The sequence below is a fragment of the Mesoplodon bidens genome, assembly GCF_964165515.1.
Source record: "Mesoplodon bidens genome assembly, chromosome: 9".
In the NCBI taxonomy this organism is placed as follows: domain Eukaryota; kingdom Metazoa; phylum Chordata; class Mammalia; order Artiodactyla; family Ziphiidae; genus Mesoplodon; species Mesoplodon bidens.
The window spans coordinates 79426365-79441437 of NC_138166.1; the positions used below are offsets into that span (position 1 = coordinate 79426365).

The 15073-nt window shown below is 38.0% G+C and overlaps 1 protein-coding gene across 1 annotated transcript in view; it reads left to right on the forward strand.

Annotated features, from left to right (window-relative positions):
- ASB15 (ankyrin repeat and SOCS box containing 15) overlaps nt 1–14598 on the forward strand; it is a 41747-nt gene extending 27149 nt beyond the window's left edge. Inside the window, exons 6-10 of the mRNA XM_081243765.1 lie at nt 2836–3081; nt 4786–4957; nt 6760–7330; nt 7825–7978; nt 14373–14598. Of these exons, the coding sequence (XP_081099891.1) occupies nt 2836–3081; nt 4786–4957; nt 6760–7330; nt 7825–7978; nt 14373–14545 (1316 nt within the window). The 3' untranslated portion in view covers nt 14546–14598. The remainder of the gene's footprint in view (nt 1–2835; nt 3082–4785; nt 4958–6759; nt 7331–7824; nt 7979–14372) is intronic.
- Nucleotides 14599–15073: the final 475 nt, after the last annotated feature.

The following is a 15073-nucleotide window of genomic DNA, read 5'->3' on the forward strand; positions in this document are numbered from 1 at the left end:
CAAAGATAAAACCAAAGTCTCATGAAGGAAATATTATGGAGGTGTTCACTTATGTCCCTATCATCCACATTTCTGGAGAATAGGGACTCTCCTTGGGTTACCTTCTTCAGGACATTCATTGTGGAATCTATGTCAAGTCTTTTTAGGTTCATAGAAAAATGGATCATCCATGGCACTTTCGCAGTTTTTTCTTGAATTTTTGGGCTACTTTTGTCTACTCACAGCCCATTAACATATAAAGGAGAGATAAGAGAAAAAAGTGCTGGTTTTTAAAAAAATTTTGATGCACAATGCCATTTTTATTTGTCTTAACCTGTCACTATTATCTTTGTCTTTATTTATGGAATACTCCTTAGATGGAAAGAAAAATCACTTTTGGTCCCTCCAGGGCCTTTCTTCCCCATCAGCCACCGGGCCCTTACTTATGGTACTTAGATGTATTACAGTCATGTTATACAGTTACTTGCTGAGTGTAGATATCTCATTTGTGATGATCTGATGACAGTTATTAACTGTTTTTTGCCCCTGGACTCCCTCTCTACCCAACCCTCTGAACCTGGTGTAGCCTTTCTCCAGTAGGATAGCCGCAAGATTATCCTGGCCGGTGGGCCCCAGGGTACAGAGGAAGCCAAGGGAACTGTCTGGCACAACATCTCAGTTCCACTGCCCTCCATTTTCTGAGAACATTATGCCATTTACAATTCGGTTAATTTTACTTCAGACATTTTCTTTCTCACAGATCAATACATATCCTCTTTACTCCATCTCCTCTTTCAATCTTCCAACCCTTGTCAAGATATTGCAACAAAAAATCTCTTCTCTACTGGTATGTCATATGAGTCAGAAGATAACTCACTGCCTATATTAAGTAAATTATATGAGCAAAACACATATATCCAGAAAGAAAATGACAGAATTTTTTTAAAAAAGAAAAGTGCCAGCAAGCTATAAAGTGTTCAATACTGCCTATAACCAATGCAAAATTCTCTAATTACCTAACTATTCAACTGAGGCTTGCTTTCCTCTAAGCATATAAAGATACATATATATGAAATATATTTTTTACTTCATAAATTATTTAATTTGTATTTTACTTAGCTACATTACACAAATTCTGTACCTTGTTAGTTTTCATTATTTTAGCCAATTATTTGTTATGAATGTCTTCATGGGTTAGCTTGGGAGGGGTTCCCCATGATTTTGGTTATTATTTCTATGAGAAATAAAATGTATTCTTAGTTCCAAAAATTAAACTGCAAGCAAAGTTTTAATTATTTTTTAATTATTTTAAGTCACATATGGCTTATATATGCTGTTATTTTCTTGACAAAAGACTAATATCTCTAATCAACATGTTCCCTGAGTCAGACAAAAGGAAAACAGATCATGAGGGAAGAGGTTCATTATTTTAATACATTTTTTCTAAGTAGAAAAAATGGAATAGGAGCAAGAAGATAAATGAGGACACATTATCTCTTAGTTTGTTTAACTTATTGATGTTTGCAAGAGCACCAGCTAGGATGAGGTAATTCACTGTAATTAGAGCTGCCAGTGGCAGGTGGGTGATTCAGAGAAAGGCATTTGTCAGCAGACTCTGCTTCAGCCAGTAAGCAGGAGAAAAACTGAAATCTCACTGCCTGATGGCTTGCCTGCCTCCAAATGAAATAGGCCAAGTTTGTCTTCATCCTCCTTTTATGCCTTTTGGAGCCCTTTCCCTTGGCCTCAGAGCCTTTTTGGATTCTGCCTCCTAGCTGCCCAGGATGTTCTATGGGGCCCTACATGTCCTCCTGCCTTTCCCAGCAAAGGCCCAGACTCTGAGTCTCTCTTCAAACAGAAGACAGTGTAGACTTCTTCCCCAGCCTGTAAATTCCATGAGGGAGAACTACGTCTGTCTTTTTCCTGTTGTCCACAGTCCCTAACTCAGTGCCTTTCATCTAGCCAGTGCGTATTAACTGCACGAAAGGATGCATGAACGAATGAATGAGTGTTAGAGAGTAGCACTCGTCCTGCTCTGTTTCTTACTAAGATTTTACTTGACTGATAAGAGGAAAATGCGTTACCTCTTTGAGAAGTATTTATATCTAAACTGGGACAATCCATTAACAATCTGAAGAGGGGGAAGACTTTTAACAGTGTAATTTCAGCTATTAGAAAAAAACAGAGAGGGAGAGAGACATCCGATTTAGTGAACCTTGGAAAACGTAGTATGATAGCTGTCACATACTTCACCTATACAAAAGAACAACTGACCTATCTGGATTCTAAACATTCCTATTGCTAACCTCTCATAAGAGTATGGGAAAGAGAAGTTTATTTAATATTTACTGCTGGCTTTGGTGGGGAAAAAACTCATTCTAGAGGGAGAAAAACTTGATAAACATTATTTACACATGTGGCTCCATGATCCTAGAAGTGATGAAATTATAGTAATAATAATGGTTATCATTTATTGAGCTCCTAGTATATACTAAGCATTTTACATATGTACATTAATTTATTTAACTTATACAAAAGTTGATGTTATTTTCATTTTGTTGATGAAGCAACAGAAGTTTAGAAAGAGTACACACAGCTTCCTTAGTGATAGGCATCCTGTTTTCCATGAAACTCTTACTCATCCTCAGGTCAGGGTCTTAAAGGAAAGGCGGTATCATCTTGCATGCTAACACTCCACAATAGGAATTTGGTATGAGAAATAGAAGCGGTTTGAAAAATACAAGAAAAGAAATCACTAATATCTCTTTTGATATTAAATCTGGTAATTAGTTTAATGTCATGTAAGGTATTCATGTTATGTGCCTACCATTGACTATTCTTTCTAAAATCATCTTCAAGCTGTAAAAAAGGGCTCCTATGACATGGTGTCTGCCCTGCTTAAACATCACGCCAACCTTGACCAGCCCTGTGTCAAGCAATGGTCAGCAATGCATGAAGCAGCCAAACAAGGCCGCAAAGATATAATAGCTCTACTACTAAACCACAGAGGCAATGTCCACCTAAGAGATGGATTTGGAGTCACCCCGTTAGGTGTTGCGGCCGAGTATGGTCACTGTGATGTGTTGGAACACCTGATCCACAAAGGTACGTAGAAAGGAATTGCATGTCGCTGACTTTTCTCCTGCCTCTTGGATCTCCTTTCCTCCACTTCTCACTGGCTCCTCTTCCTCTCCTGAATGTATCTGGGCATCAAGCTTTTGTCCCATCCCTCGATAGCCCCCTCAATAGACCCTTATTGCACAACTCACTTGAACCCTACACACGGGGACCTACAAATCTGAGTGCCTGGCCCTGATTGCTCCCAGTTTTTACATAGATGGCTCACCAAGGTCTCACACACATCTTCTTCTAAATTGAATTCCTCTTCTTTCACACTTTTAATAATTTCTCTCAGCCAAGACTGAGAGCTTATCTCTAATTTAGGGAATTTATCTCTAATTCCCCCATCACCTTCTGTTTCAAATATGGTCAGTTGCCGTGTGCTACAGCAACCTTCTCTCTCACCTGTTCTCACCTTGGCAGACCCTCTCATCTGCATCCTCCCATCTTCCCTGGACCAGTGTAATTGGTTCCTAACCATTTTCCTGGTTTCCAGTCTCTCCATCTGCGAATCCACACTGTATACTAAGCTCCTCTCCCTAAAGGTCAGCTACAGTAGAATAAACTATTCAGAAAATCCTCAGTGGCTCCCCACTGCCCACTGAATCACGCTCAGGTCCCCACTGCACCATCCTGAATTGTTTTTCCAGGTTTATCTCTCACTACTCCTAATATGTATCCTGTACTCCAGTTAAATAGCCTAGCAATATTCCCAAACATACCTTGCATTCATTCTTTCTGGGTTTGGGTCAGGTCCTTGCCCTCATCTGGAATACCCTCCAACACAATTCAAAGTTAATGTCCTGAGACACCTCCTCCCTGAAGACTTTCCTAATTCTTCCCAACAGAGTGTGATGTTGTCCTCCTTTGAAACCTCCAAGTGCTTTAAACAACAACGGAACCAGGAATTAAGATACTGACTTCTTAAACTGGTTTCTGCCACCTACCCGTTGTCTGACTCTCGCCTAGTTACTTAAGCACCTGGGTCTCAGTTTCCTCATCTGTAAATAAAGGCTAGGACAACATTATCCTCTGTGGGGAAAAGACTAACATTTTTGAGGCACCCCCCAAATGCAACTTCATTTAATTATCAAATCAGCCCTATGAAATAAGCTGTATTACTCTAGTTTACAGATGAGGAGTTGGAAGTTCATAGAAGTAAATAGCTTGCCCCAAACTCTCACAGTCAGCAACAAAACCACAATGAAAAGAGACCACTTCCCCCTACATCATGCCTTCTGGTCCTGACGTCACTTGAATATTATACAGTTTGTGTTCTTTGATGATATTTTGTCTCATTTCCCCTCAGAGCCACTTAAGATAGTCAGATTTATTTATCTTAACATCTTCTGCTGGGTCATGCATGGTGTTTGCACACAGAAGAGAGTTGATAAATATTTATTGAAATCGAGTGTTAACTGCTGTCTTTAAAAGTCTAACTGTACCTTTTTGAGGGAGCCTTTGCTTATCGTGGAAACTGACTTGATTTCTCAGATGTTCTTATGATGGAAAGATTTTCTACTAGAATGAAACACGCTGCATGATTGTTTATTGAAAAGACAGAACACAGGTGTTCTTAATTCTATACTTTTAAGTCCTAACCAGAAAGGAAAACAGCAGGTTATTTTTAAGGAGATTATCTTGACAATCTGTCCAGCTATCACTATGCCGCATGTTTTATACTGCCAGGAGGGGATGTGTTTGCTTTGGCGGATGATGGGGCATCAGTGTTGTTTGAGGCCGCAGGAGGGGGCAATCCTGACTGCATCTCCCTCCTGCTGGAATATGGAGGAAGTGGAAACATACCTAACAGAGCAGGGCATCTTCCTATACACCGAGCTGCCTACGAGGGACATTATCTGTGAGTAATAAATCATAGCATGATCATTTCAAGTGGAAAAACACAAGCTTGTATATATGGTATAATCCCAAATCTATCTATACACCTCCCAAAATCCAAAAAGAAAATGGCAAAATGTTCACAAGTTTGGTATATCTATATATTTGTTTGATTTTTCCCATTCTTTTTGTATTCTTTTACTTTAAAAAATTTCCACATTGAATTTATACTACTTTTAAAATGAAAAGATATTTTCTTTTAGAAGAAGGTAAGTTATAAGTGAGAATTCTGCACAAGTCGCCCAAATGTGCCTTTTTGTTTCTTTTAATACGTTTAACAGATGGCTACAGGTGTCTAAAAATTTTGCCCTTGGCAAAGGATTAAAATTTGTGTTACTCTAATCTTTATCAACACCAACAGATATTATAATATAATGTCAAATTTATTCCTGAATAGAAAAGTTTCATTATAAATTTAGGTTTCTTTATTCCCCCCCCAAAAAAAAGCCAGATATGGGCTTCCCTGGTGGCGCAGTGGTTGAGAGTCCGCCTGCCGATGCAGGGGACGTGGGTTCGAGCTCCGGTCCAGGAAGATCCCACGTGCCATGGAGCGGCTGGGCCCGGGAGCCATGGCCGCTGAGCCTGCGCGTCCGGAGCCTGTGCTGTGCAACGGGAGAGGCCACAACAGTGCGAGGCCCGCGTACCGCAAAAAAAAAAAAAAAAAAAAAAGCCAGATATACTTTTAAATCACAAAAATGTGCCACAACCAACATATGAATAGAAATCTATAATCATTATATTAAACTACCCACCATGAAAGCATGGTTTTAGGCAATTATGTATATTTCATAAGTTCAAAAACTTTGAAATCATTAGGCTTTATCACAATTTCAGTGGTGACATTGGCTAAGTTAAGTAGCCAATGACACGTAATTGACACTAAGTGACACATTGTTAAAGTTCATAAATTCACACATGGTAGCTCTGAATTAGGCACAAGAGATCAACTTATCCTTGCCTGTGGCTCTCATACTTCTCTAGTTCATCAGTCAAGTGTGAAATTCACAGCTATTTGTCACAGGTTCTTTGAAACATAAGCTGTGGTTAGTTGTCTCAGTTGAACTGATGTAACGTTGATGGAACAACAAAAACTCTTCATGTTGTCAATAATTCAATTTCAAGTAAGCAGACAGGATGTACATGGCCAATATTAAAGCGTACATTGCTCAGGAAGCAGTGAAAGGGGAGAAACAAATGAGAATTCAAGAGGCCTAAGTTGTAGTCATTGCCCTACATCTATGTGACCTTGGACAAGTCATTTCACTTCTCAAGACTTCATATGGCTCTACTGGTAATAAAGGGGTTGAACTCAGTGATGATCAAGGTCGCTTCCATCTCTAACTTCCTGTGACTCCATGTTCTAATGGTCAAGAGTGTGAAGCATTCTTTGATGTCATCAAATGGGCTTACTTTCCTATTATACTTTTTTCGTTACATAGCATTGGTTGATTATAGATATTATGCTGTTCAGAGAAGAACTGAAAGATGGGAGGGTTCCTGAATAATTACAATTCTAGGACCAAATATATAAGATCCAGTATTTTCCCCAGGAATATTTAGCCTGGGAAGCTAAATCAAAACTAAACTAAATTACACTAAACTGAAAAGTAGTAAGTCAATGGACAAAGATTATATGTTTTTGTGTAAGGTTATCTAGAGAAAATAAAGGAAACTAAGTAAATTGCATTCACTGTCTAGTGAGGAAGCTGGTTTACTTAATTTCTTGATTTTCTTCATGCCATGTGGATATTTGATTTTTTTTAGTGCCCTGAAATATCTTATTCCAGTAACATCCAAACATGCAATCCAGAAAAGTGGGCTAACGCCAATTCACTCAGCAGCAGATGGACAAAATTCACAGTGCCTAGAACTGCTTATTGAAAATGGCTTTGATGTCAATACCCTGCTTGCTGACCACATTTCCAAGAGCTATGATGATGAACGGAAGACTGCGCTCTATTTTGCCGTTTGCAATAATGATATCCACTGCACAGAAGTCCTCCTGGCTGCAGGTGCAGACCCAAACTTAGATCCCCTCAACTGTCTTCTTGTGGCAGTGAGGGCCAATAATCATGAAATTGTCAGGCTGCTTCTCGCCCATGGAGCTAATGTCAATTGTTATTTCATGCATGTGAATGACACTCATTTCCCCAGTGCCATTCAGTATGCCCTAAATGACGAGGTAATGCTCAGGCTGTTGCTGAATAACGGCTATCAAGTGGAGATGTGCTTTGACTGCATGCACGGGGACATCTTTGGAAATTCGTTTGTATGGTCAGAGATAGAGGAAGAGATACTGCCGGGATGGACGTCTTGTGTCGTAAAAGATAACCCGGTGAGTTACATCCTTCTCTTCTTCATATTGGGTCATCATCCTAACGTTTGCTCATTAGGGATGTTAGAAGAAAAGAAAAATCAACTCCAACTTTTGTATTTTTCTTATTCTTGAGTTTTTGTTTGCAATGATATGGGGAAATAAGCATAAAACTAGGCAAAAAAAAGTATTTTTCTTGAATTCGAAACTGAATGTTGAAGAATGTGGGAAAATATATCAATAATTTATGATTATTTGGTGGAATGTTGGGGCTAGAAGCATGGAAAGAAGCATGATTCTTCCACATCATCCTGAATCACATCAGAGCCACGCATGCTTCAGGGCTCATAGTTTCACAGAAACAAGCAAACCGTTTAATTTTCTTTTTTTGTTCATTACAAGGAGGGAACTTTTATTTCCTGTAAAAAGACAGATAATAATTTTTCAGAACAAAATTGTTTATGTACATAGTATATAAAAAGTACTACTAAATTAAATTTTATCATTTCTCTCAGTTCTGTGAGTTTATTACAGTTCCTTGGATGAAACACTTGCTAGGCAGTGTTATTCGTGTATTAATGGATTACATGGATTATATCCCTCTGTGTGCTAAACTGAAATCTGCACTAGAAGTACAGAGAGAATGGCCAGAAATCCGTCAAATACTAGGTAAAAGCAAAAGTTTTTCCTACAAAATTTTTTATGGAGAATGTATATAGGGGAAATTTCTTAATGTCATTTTTGATACTTTTTCATAGCTACTTTGTTTTCAGAATTATCTGTTTCTTCAAATCATCCTTAATACTTCCTCTGATATAAGATACTAATTTTTTGCTTTTCTTGATAATTTCCAACTCTTTAATTGTATAATGAGTAATACTATTACTATATTATATTCTGACTAGAACTCACTTTTTAAAAGTTAACTTCTATAATATCATAAAGTATATAGACTGTCATCTCCATATGGGCAGGGATCTGTTTTGTTTATTTTTGTATTCTCAAGGCTTAGCATAATGCCTAGTAAGCAGTAAATACTCAATAAATATTGAGTAAATGAACGAATGGAATGAATTAGAATTATCCTTTTTGATATGCTCTCTTCTGGGTCTTTATTGATAAATTCCTACCATCAAAAGTACGTATTACAAGCAGGCCATTGTGTACTCTCTAGGTTAAAGTTTACTTATAATCATAAAAGTGAATCATATGGCAAAAGTTTCAATAAAAGTACATCTAAAATTACTCCAAATTTAAAGAAACTAGAAAAAAAATCACAAGCTGGAAAGGTTTTCTCTTTCAAAATATGAGTTTGGAAAAATGAACTTTCAAAACCTACATGGACATCACTTTATAGAGCCCGAAGAAGCATCATAGAACTTGGCATTACATTTAAATATTCTGGCACTCTTAATACACTTAAATCAAGTTTAAATGTGAAAAACCGTGACAGCCTAGTCTTTAGGATCAGCCAAATTTTATGCAAATTAGTAGATTATATTTTATAGGCAAGAAGATGAAACTGAAACATTGAGCTGATTCACATACCATATTTGTTAGGTATAAAGTTCTATAAAAAGAAACGGGCAGGGCTTCCCTGGTGGCGCAGTGGTTGAGAGTCCGCCTGCCGATGCAGGGGACACGGGTTCGTGCCCGGGTCCGGGAAGATCCCACATGCCGCGGAGCGGCTGGGCCTGTGAGCCATGGCCGCTGGGCCTGCGCGTCCGGAGCCTGTGCTCCGCAACGGGAGAGGCCACAACAGTGAGAGGCCCACATACCGCAAAAAAAAAAAAAAAAAAAAAAAAGAAACGGGCAATATAGTGGTTTTCTTCTAAGCACTTTTTCCATCAGAGTCTCATACATTAAAGTATATAATCTGAATTTGGACCATTTTGACTATGGTAGCAAGAGACGTAAATTGGAGGAAGGATGGAGACTTTGATGGGCTAGAAAGAGTGATAGTTCAACTGAATGCAGATTTGGAGGTAAGCTTGGATTTTCCTCACATGGTGCTTCCACTGGAATGAGTTGGACGGTACAAGAGACTTTGTGGCAACTGAAACAGGAACCTTAGAGAATCTGATGAATCATACAGTGTCGTGAGCCTAGAAATCGACCTCTGGGGTCAGATAGACCTAGAATGGGATGGAACTCTGGCCTTGCCTAGGTGTAGGATGGCTGGGTCATATAGTGCATATGTCATTCAGGGCTGATATTTTCATGGAAACAAGCAACAATTTATTGCAACATTTTTGTTTCATTGAGGGGAGGGGAATTTTTTATTTCCTGTAAAAAGACCAAGATAGTCATACTAGTTGTGTGACTTTGAGCAAGCTACTTATCCTTTTTATGACAAGGTTTTCCCACTGCAAAATGGGGCTAGCATAGTATTCACCTCATAAGGTTGTTGTGGGGGTTTAAAGAGATGATGCACATAAGGTGTTTAGCATAAAGCCTACAGCATTAAAAACACTTATAAATTTAGCTATTTTAAAAACTAAATTATTAGTATTTTATGTTATTTTTATTATGGTAAGGTTACATGAAGCATCTGAAATGTATATGTAAAGTATGTCATGAATCCCCGCAACTTGTAGAGTTAAGTGTTATCATCGCTAATTTTTATAAATAAAAAACTAAGGCTAGGGCTTCCCTGGTGGTGCAGTGGTTGAGAGTCCGCCTGCCAATGCAGGGGACATGGGTTCGTGCCCCGGTCCAGGAGGATCCCACATGCTGCGGAGCGGCTGGGCCCGTGAGCCATGGCCGCTGAGCCTGAGCGTCCGGAGCCTGTGCTCCGCAATGGGAGAGGCCACGACAGTGAGAGGCCCCGCGTACTGTGGGAAAAAAAAAAAAAAAAAAAAAAAAAACTAAGGCTAAAGGGGAATTACAAAATATTCTGGGCCCTATAAATTCTTGAAACTAGTTCCCCTTCTGAACCAAGGCCCACAGTGGGAGTGAAGTCAAAATCAAGCAGGACAGAGATGTGAGAGTCCACATGAACATGGGGGCGACAGACAGAACCAGGAAACCTCAGGGGGCAGCCACCATATTCTGGATCAATGCAGGAAGACAGCAGGATAGAGAGCTCTGTACACTTAGAAGAGCTACCTTGACCCAAGCATCCTTCTAGAAAGTCAGGAAAACTAAATTCACATGAAAATGAACAACAGGAAAGTATCCCAGTCAAATTCCATAGAAATTTATTATAAGAAAAAATAGAAAGAGGAACAGAATAACATCCCCACAGACAACAAAAGCACGCCAGAAAAACATGCCCTCAGAACAGATTAAAATTGAAACCCTCTGTTTCAAAACAAGCTAAAAAGCATAAGGAAAATGACACAAGGCATGAAAGAACAACGCAAGTCAGTATTAGAAAAATTCAGAAATGAGGTAACAGTACTGAGGAAGGAATTAGAAAGAAAAACAAAAAATTAATTTCGAATATAAAGACTGAACTGGAATGAAAGCAAGAACTAATAAGGCAATAGACAATGACTTAGGAGAAATAGAAGATGAAATTAAAGAAAATTAAAAAAATAAAGTGGAAATAAAGGGATAATAAAAGGATTTGAAAGACAGGGACAGTTTTGAAGATAGCTAAAGAAAAAGAAAACCAAATCAAAGGAACAGAACAAATACAAAAATGTGTATTGTGAAAAACTTTCTGTAATAAAAAAAGATTTGAAGCTGAAAATTACAAATTACTATACCCTTTGGTCATGTAGGTAAAAAGAACAAGTGACTTATAAGGGAAAAATTCAGATTATCTTAAACAATATTACTCTTCTGATCACGTTCTCAAGAATCTACTAAAAAATAAGCTTCAGACAAACCAAAATAACTAAAGAGATAATGACATAGGACCTGTAACGAGCATGAAACAGAAAACCAAGGCTGAGTGCCAGTTAAAAGGGAGAAGATATATAATGGTTATACTGTCAGATAATGTAGATATGACACAACTATTTTTAATGGGAGAAAAATGGAAAGAGCACACACAAAGACATTTTTAACAGAGCTCAGAAATTATATTGGTTGGTAGCATGGTATTAATATTGTTATGCTGAGAATGAGAGATGTAGTCAGTATTTAGAATATTCTAATTCTATTATTCTTTGTATCCTTGAGAACCAGGATTGCCAGTGTGGAAGAAAGGGAATACAGATGTAATATGGAAGAGCTTAAAGAAAAATTCTGTAGTTCTGAATTTGAATTGGTACTATTAGTATGAACTCATAAACTATTTTACCTTGAAAGCGTGTGTGTGTGTCTATCTGTCTACAGAAGAGTCTTAGAAATAATCACAAGCCCAGTAGCAGTGCATATCCGTAGCACCCAGACTGTGGCTTTGAAATAGCATTTCCTAGAAAAAGAAACCAGAGTTTCTTGGAGAAATGGATGATTTCAGGTTTGGGGAAGGAAATATGCAAGATGAGTCAGGTATATCTGGTCATGCCAGATAACAAACTCTCACAGACTCATGTCCAAAGAATTCAGGAGCCAGCTTGAGGCTCCCACTGGCCAAATATGGGACAATTTAAGCTTCAAAGGGATAATTATTTCAATGAATTGAACCCAATAAAAATATTTAAATACAATATTTAAAAAATTGGTCAGCTCCAAAGGATAAAAAAATCAATTCATTATCTTGAAAATTAATGAAGGAAAAGATGCAAGCATTTATTCCACCTTACCTGTATGATTTGTGCCACCAGTAACCAAATAATACATGAGCAAATGTATCCTTTTATAAAAGTATTCCAAATAATAAATTAAAAAGAAATGATATAATTAGATATCACCATCTTGCAGCCCTCAGTAAGCTGCTAATACCCCGTAATGTGGTTCTTGGTGAAAGAACACAGCACCAGCTATAGTTTTGCCAAAGAGATCAAACCTGAGTCTGATCAAGCCTCTGGATCCAGCTAATAATCTGCAAGAAATAGAGAAGACAGTAGGACACAGAAGTGCACCATGAAAATGCAGTCTCAAAATTCAGGCTGTGTGAAATATGGCATTTTGGATATTCAAAGATTAATTGAAAGGATGAAAGGGATAGAGTGAAGACCCTTCAGATTAAAAAAGCCTTAAAGAACACATCAAATTCAAAAAAATATTGTCAATACTATAGGGTAGGGGTAGCACACTGAGATGATGAAGCTCTAAAGGAAGTGATTACTATAAAAATCAGAACAGTAGTTCCTTATAGGGGAGGAAGGAGTGAAGTTTGGGATGGATTTTGGAGGGAATTCTGTTATGGCTGGGGAAGTTCTTCTGTTCATGACCTGGGAAATGGTTAAAGATGTTCACCCGATAATGACTTATAATAACTTAAGAAACTGTATGTTTGTGCAGTGGCTTTATCTATATTTTATTTTACAATAGACGAGTTAAAATATTTTGGAGATTGTAAAGGAAAAAACCCTAAGGCTTAGATAAATTCATTTCCCAAAGTTACAGACAGAAAATAACAAAGCAAGGATTTGAACTCTTAGGTCTGTCTCACATCAAAACACAGGCTCTTTCTCCAATACCACTGTGCTTCCTGTCATAGAACAGATTCTGCTTCTAATTGGTAATTCATTGTCCATGTGTTTGTATTGCAAAAGAATGACCAATTCTTATGACTTTAGAAAAGCAATCCAAGTAAGAACAAGACCAGGAAGTTTTTTTATTGTCTCAGTCACACATCATTGCAACTAGAGCTTGTCAGTTGATTGCTATGAGTATGGTTAACCACTGGATGTCAGGATTCCTCCAGGTAGATGTAGGGCAGACGCTTTGTTAGGGAAAAAAAATAAAATGGTAATTTTTTTTAAAAGATGGGTTTATTCTGCCTAGTTTGGTAACAATAAGTTTGCCACAATGGTTTTTCAAAAACACTGCTTTAATTTTTTCAAGATAATTTGAATGTTTATAATCTCAAATAGAACAGAAATGTGATCTCTTTGATTATGGAAGTGAGTGATCGTTCACATTATTGAATGATTACGATGTACCAAGCACTTTTCTAATACTTTACATGAATTAATTTGTTCGATTTTTTTTTTTGCGGTACGCGGGCCTCTCACTGTTGTGGCCTCTCCCGCTGCGGAGCACAGGCTCCGGATGTGCAGGCTCAGCGGCCATGGCTCACGGGCCCAGCCGCTCCACGGCATGTGGGATCTTCCTGGGCCGGGGCACAAACCCGTGTCCCCTGCATCGGCAGGCGGACTCTCAACCACTGTGCCACCAGGGAAGCCCAATTTGTTCGATCTTTAAACAACCCTGTAAGGTAGGGTTATCCACATTTCCCAGGTGAGAATACTGAGACCACAGAGATTAAATAACTTGTCCAAGATCACACAGATACGAAGTGGCAGAGCCAGGATTTTAATCCAAGCCGACTGAGTCCAGAGCCCACAACTAAGTCCGTGTGCAATGCTGCCTTTTCACTAGCTCATGCTGCTGGGATAATATATCGGTACTGTAATTATACTATAGGTAAATGTACTAGAGATAAAGTAAGAGTTGAAAATAAAGGTTAACATCAGCTATTTGAATAACATTAGTAGATTTTTTGGAAAATATAAAATGTTTAGGTATCAGACACTGAAACAAACCTAAGATTGAATAATGGATATATGGAATCATTTGTATCTGATGTTTCACAGATAACTATTCATCAGAAAGATTGGTAGGAGAGAGCGGAAGTAAAGAAATATATCTTTCAAATACTCAATTCTAAAAAATAAATAGAAGGAGATGTGAGCCTTTGCTTTCTTTAGTCAAGTCCATTCATTCATTTAACATATTGTAGTTGAACACCCTGTAGGAACCAGACTCTCTTTCTGACACAGAGGCAGACTAAACGTCTGCCTTCATGGAGCTTACATTCTAGAGGAATGGTCTGGAAGGCTTAACTGCAATTTGAATTTTACTTAAAGTCACCAGTTGCTAACGTGTGCATGCCTGTTTTTTAGAATGACACTATTAATATTATTCTAAAACAGTCTGTATCTTACAGGTTAATCCATTAATATTGTTTTTATTTTTCGCTTGTTTTTCCCATTCACTTTAGAGAATCCCTGCTCCTTAAAGCATTTATGTAGGTTAAGAATTAGAAGACTTATAGGACTCCAGCGACTCTGCCAGCCAGCCTTAATGGAGAAGCTCTCTCTGCCACCAACTATTCAAAGATACATATTATTTAAAGAGTATGATCTCTATGGACAAGAGCTAAAATTGCCATAATTTAAAATAATATTTTTAAATGTGATTTAAAAAATGTGTTTAAATGAGATTCCTTCAGAGAATTTCTTGGAACCATTTTACATCCTTAATGTATTTAAATCCATTGACAATTTTATAACTGGATCCTGGGTTCTTTGGGGAGCACCATATTTCACATCTCTAAGGACCTTTTACATTGTGATTTTTTAAAGCTAGTCAGTATTTTGCATTTGAATTTCTATGGATTGTCTTCACTTGCAATAAGTCTTCAAACTCTCCCTATCAAGTGACTCCTACAATATCCATGAGCAAGTCTCTCCTATGTTTATAAAACAAAGAACCACTTTCTCAAACCCACATCTCCAGCCAGTTGCTGCCCCATTCTCTCCTTTCTTTTATAGCCACATGGCGTAAAAGAGCTCTTTCCTGTCTGCAGATTCACTCACTGTAATCTGGCTTGTGCTCCTTGCACGGCCCTTCTCAAGGTCCTTAACAACTTGCTTGTTGCTACTTTCAATGAGCATCCTTCAGTCCTTTCAACTGATTCCT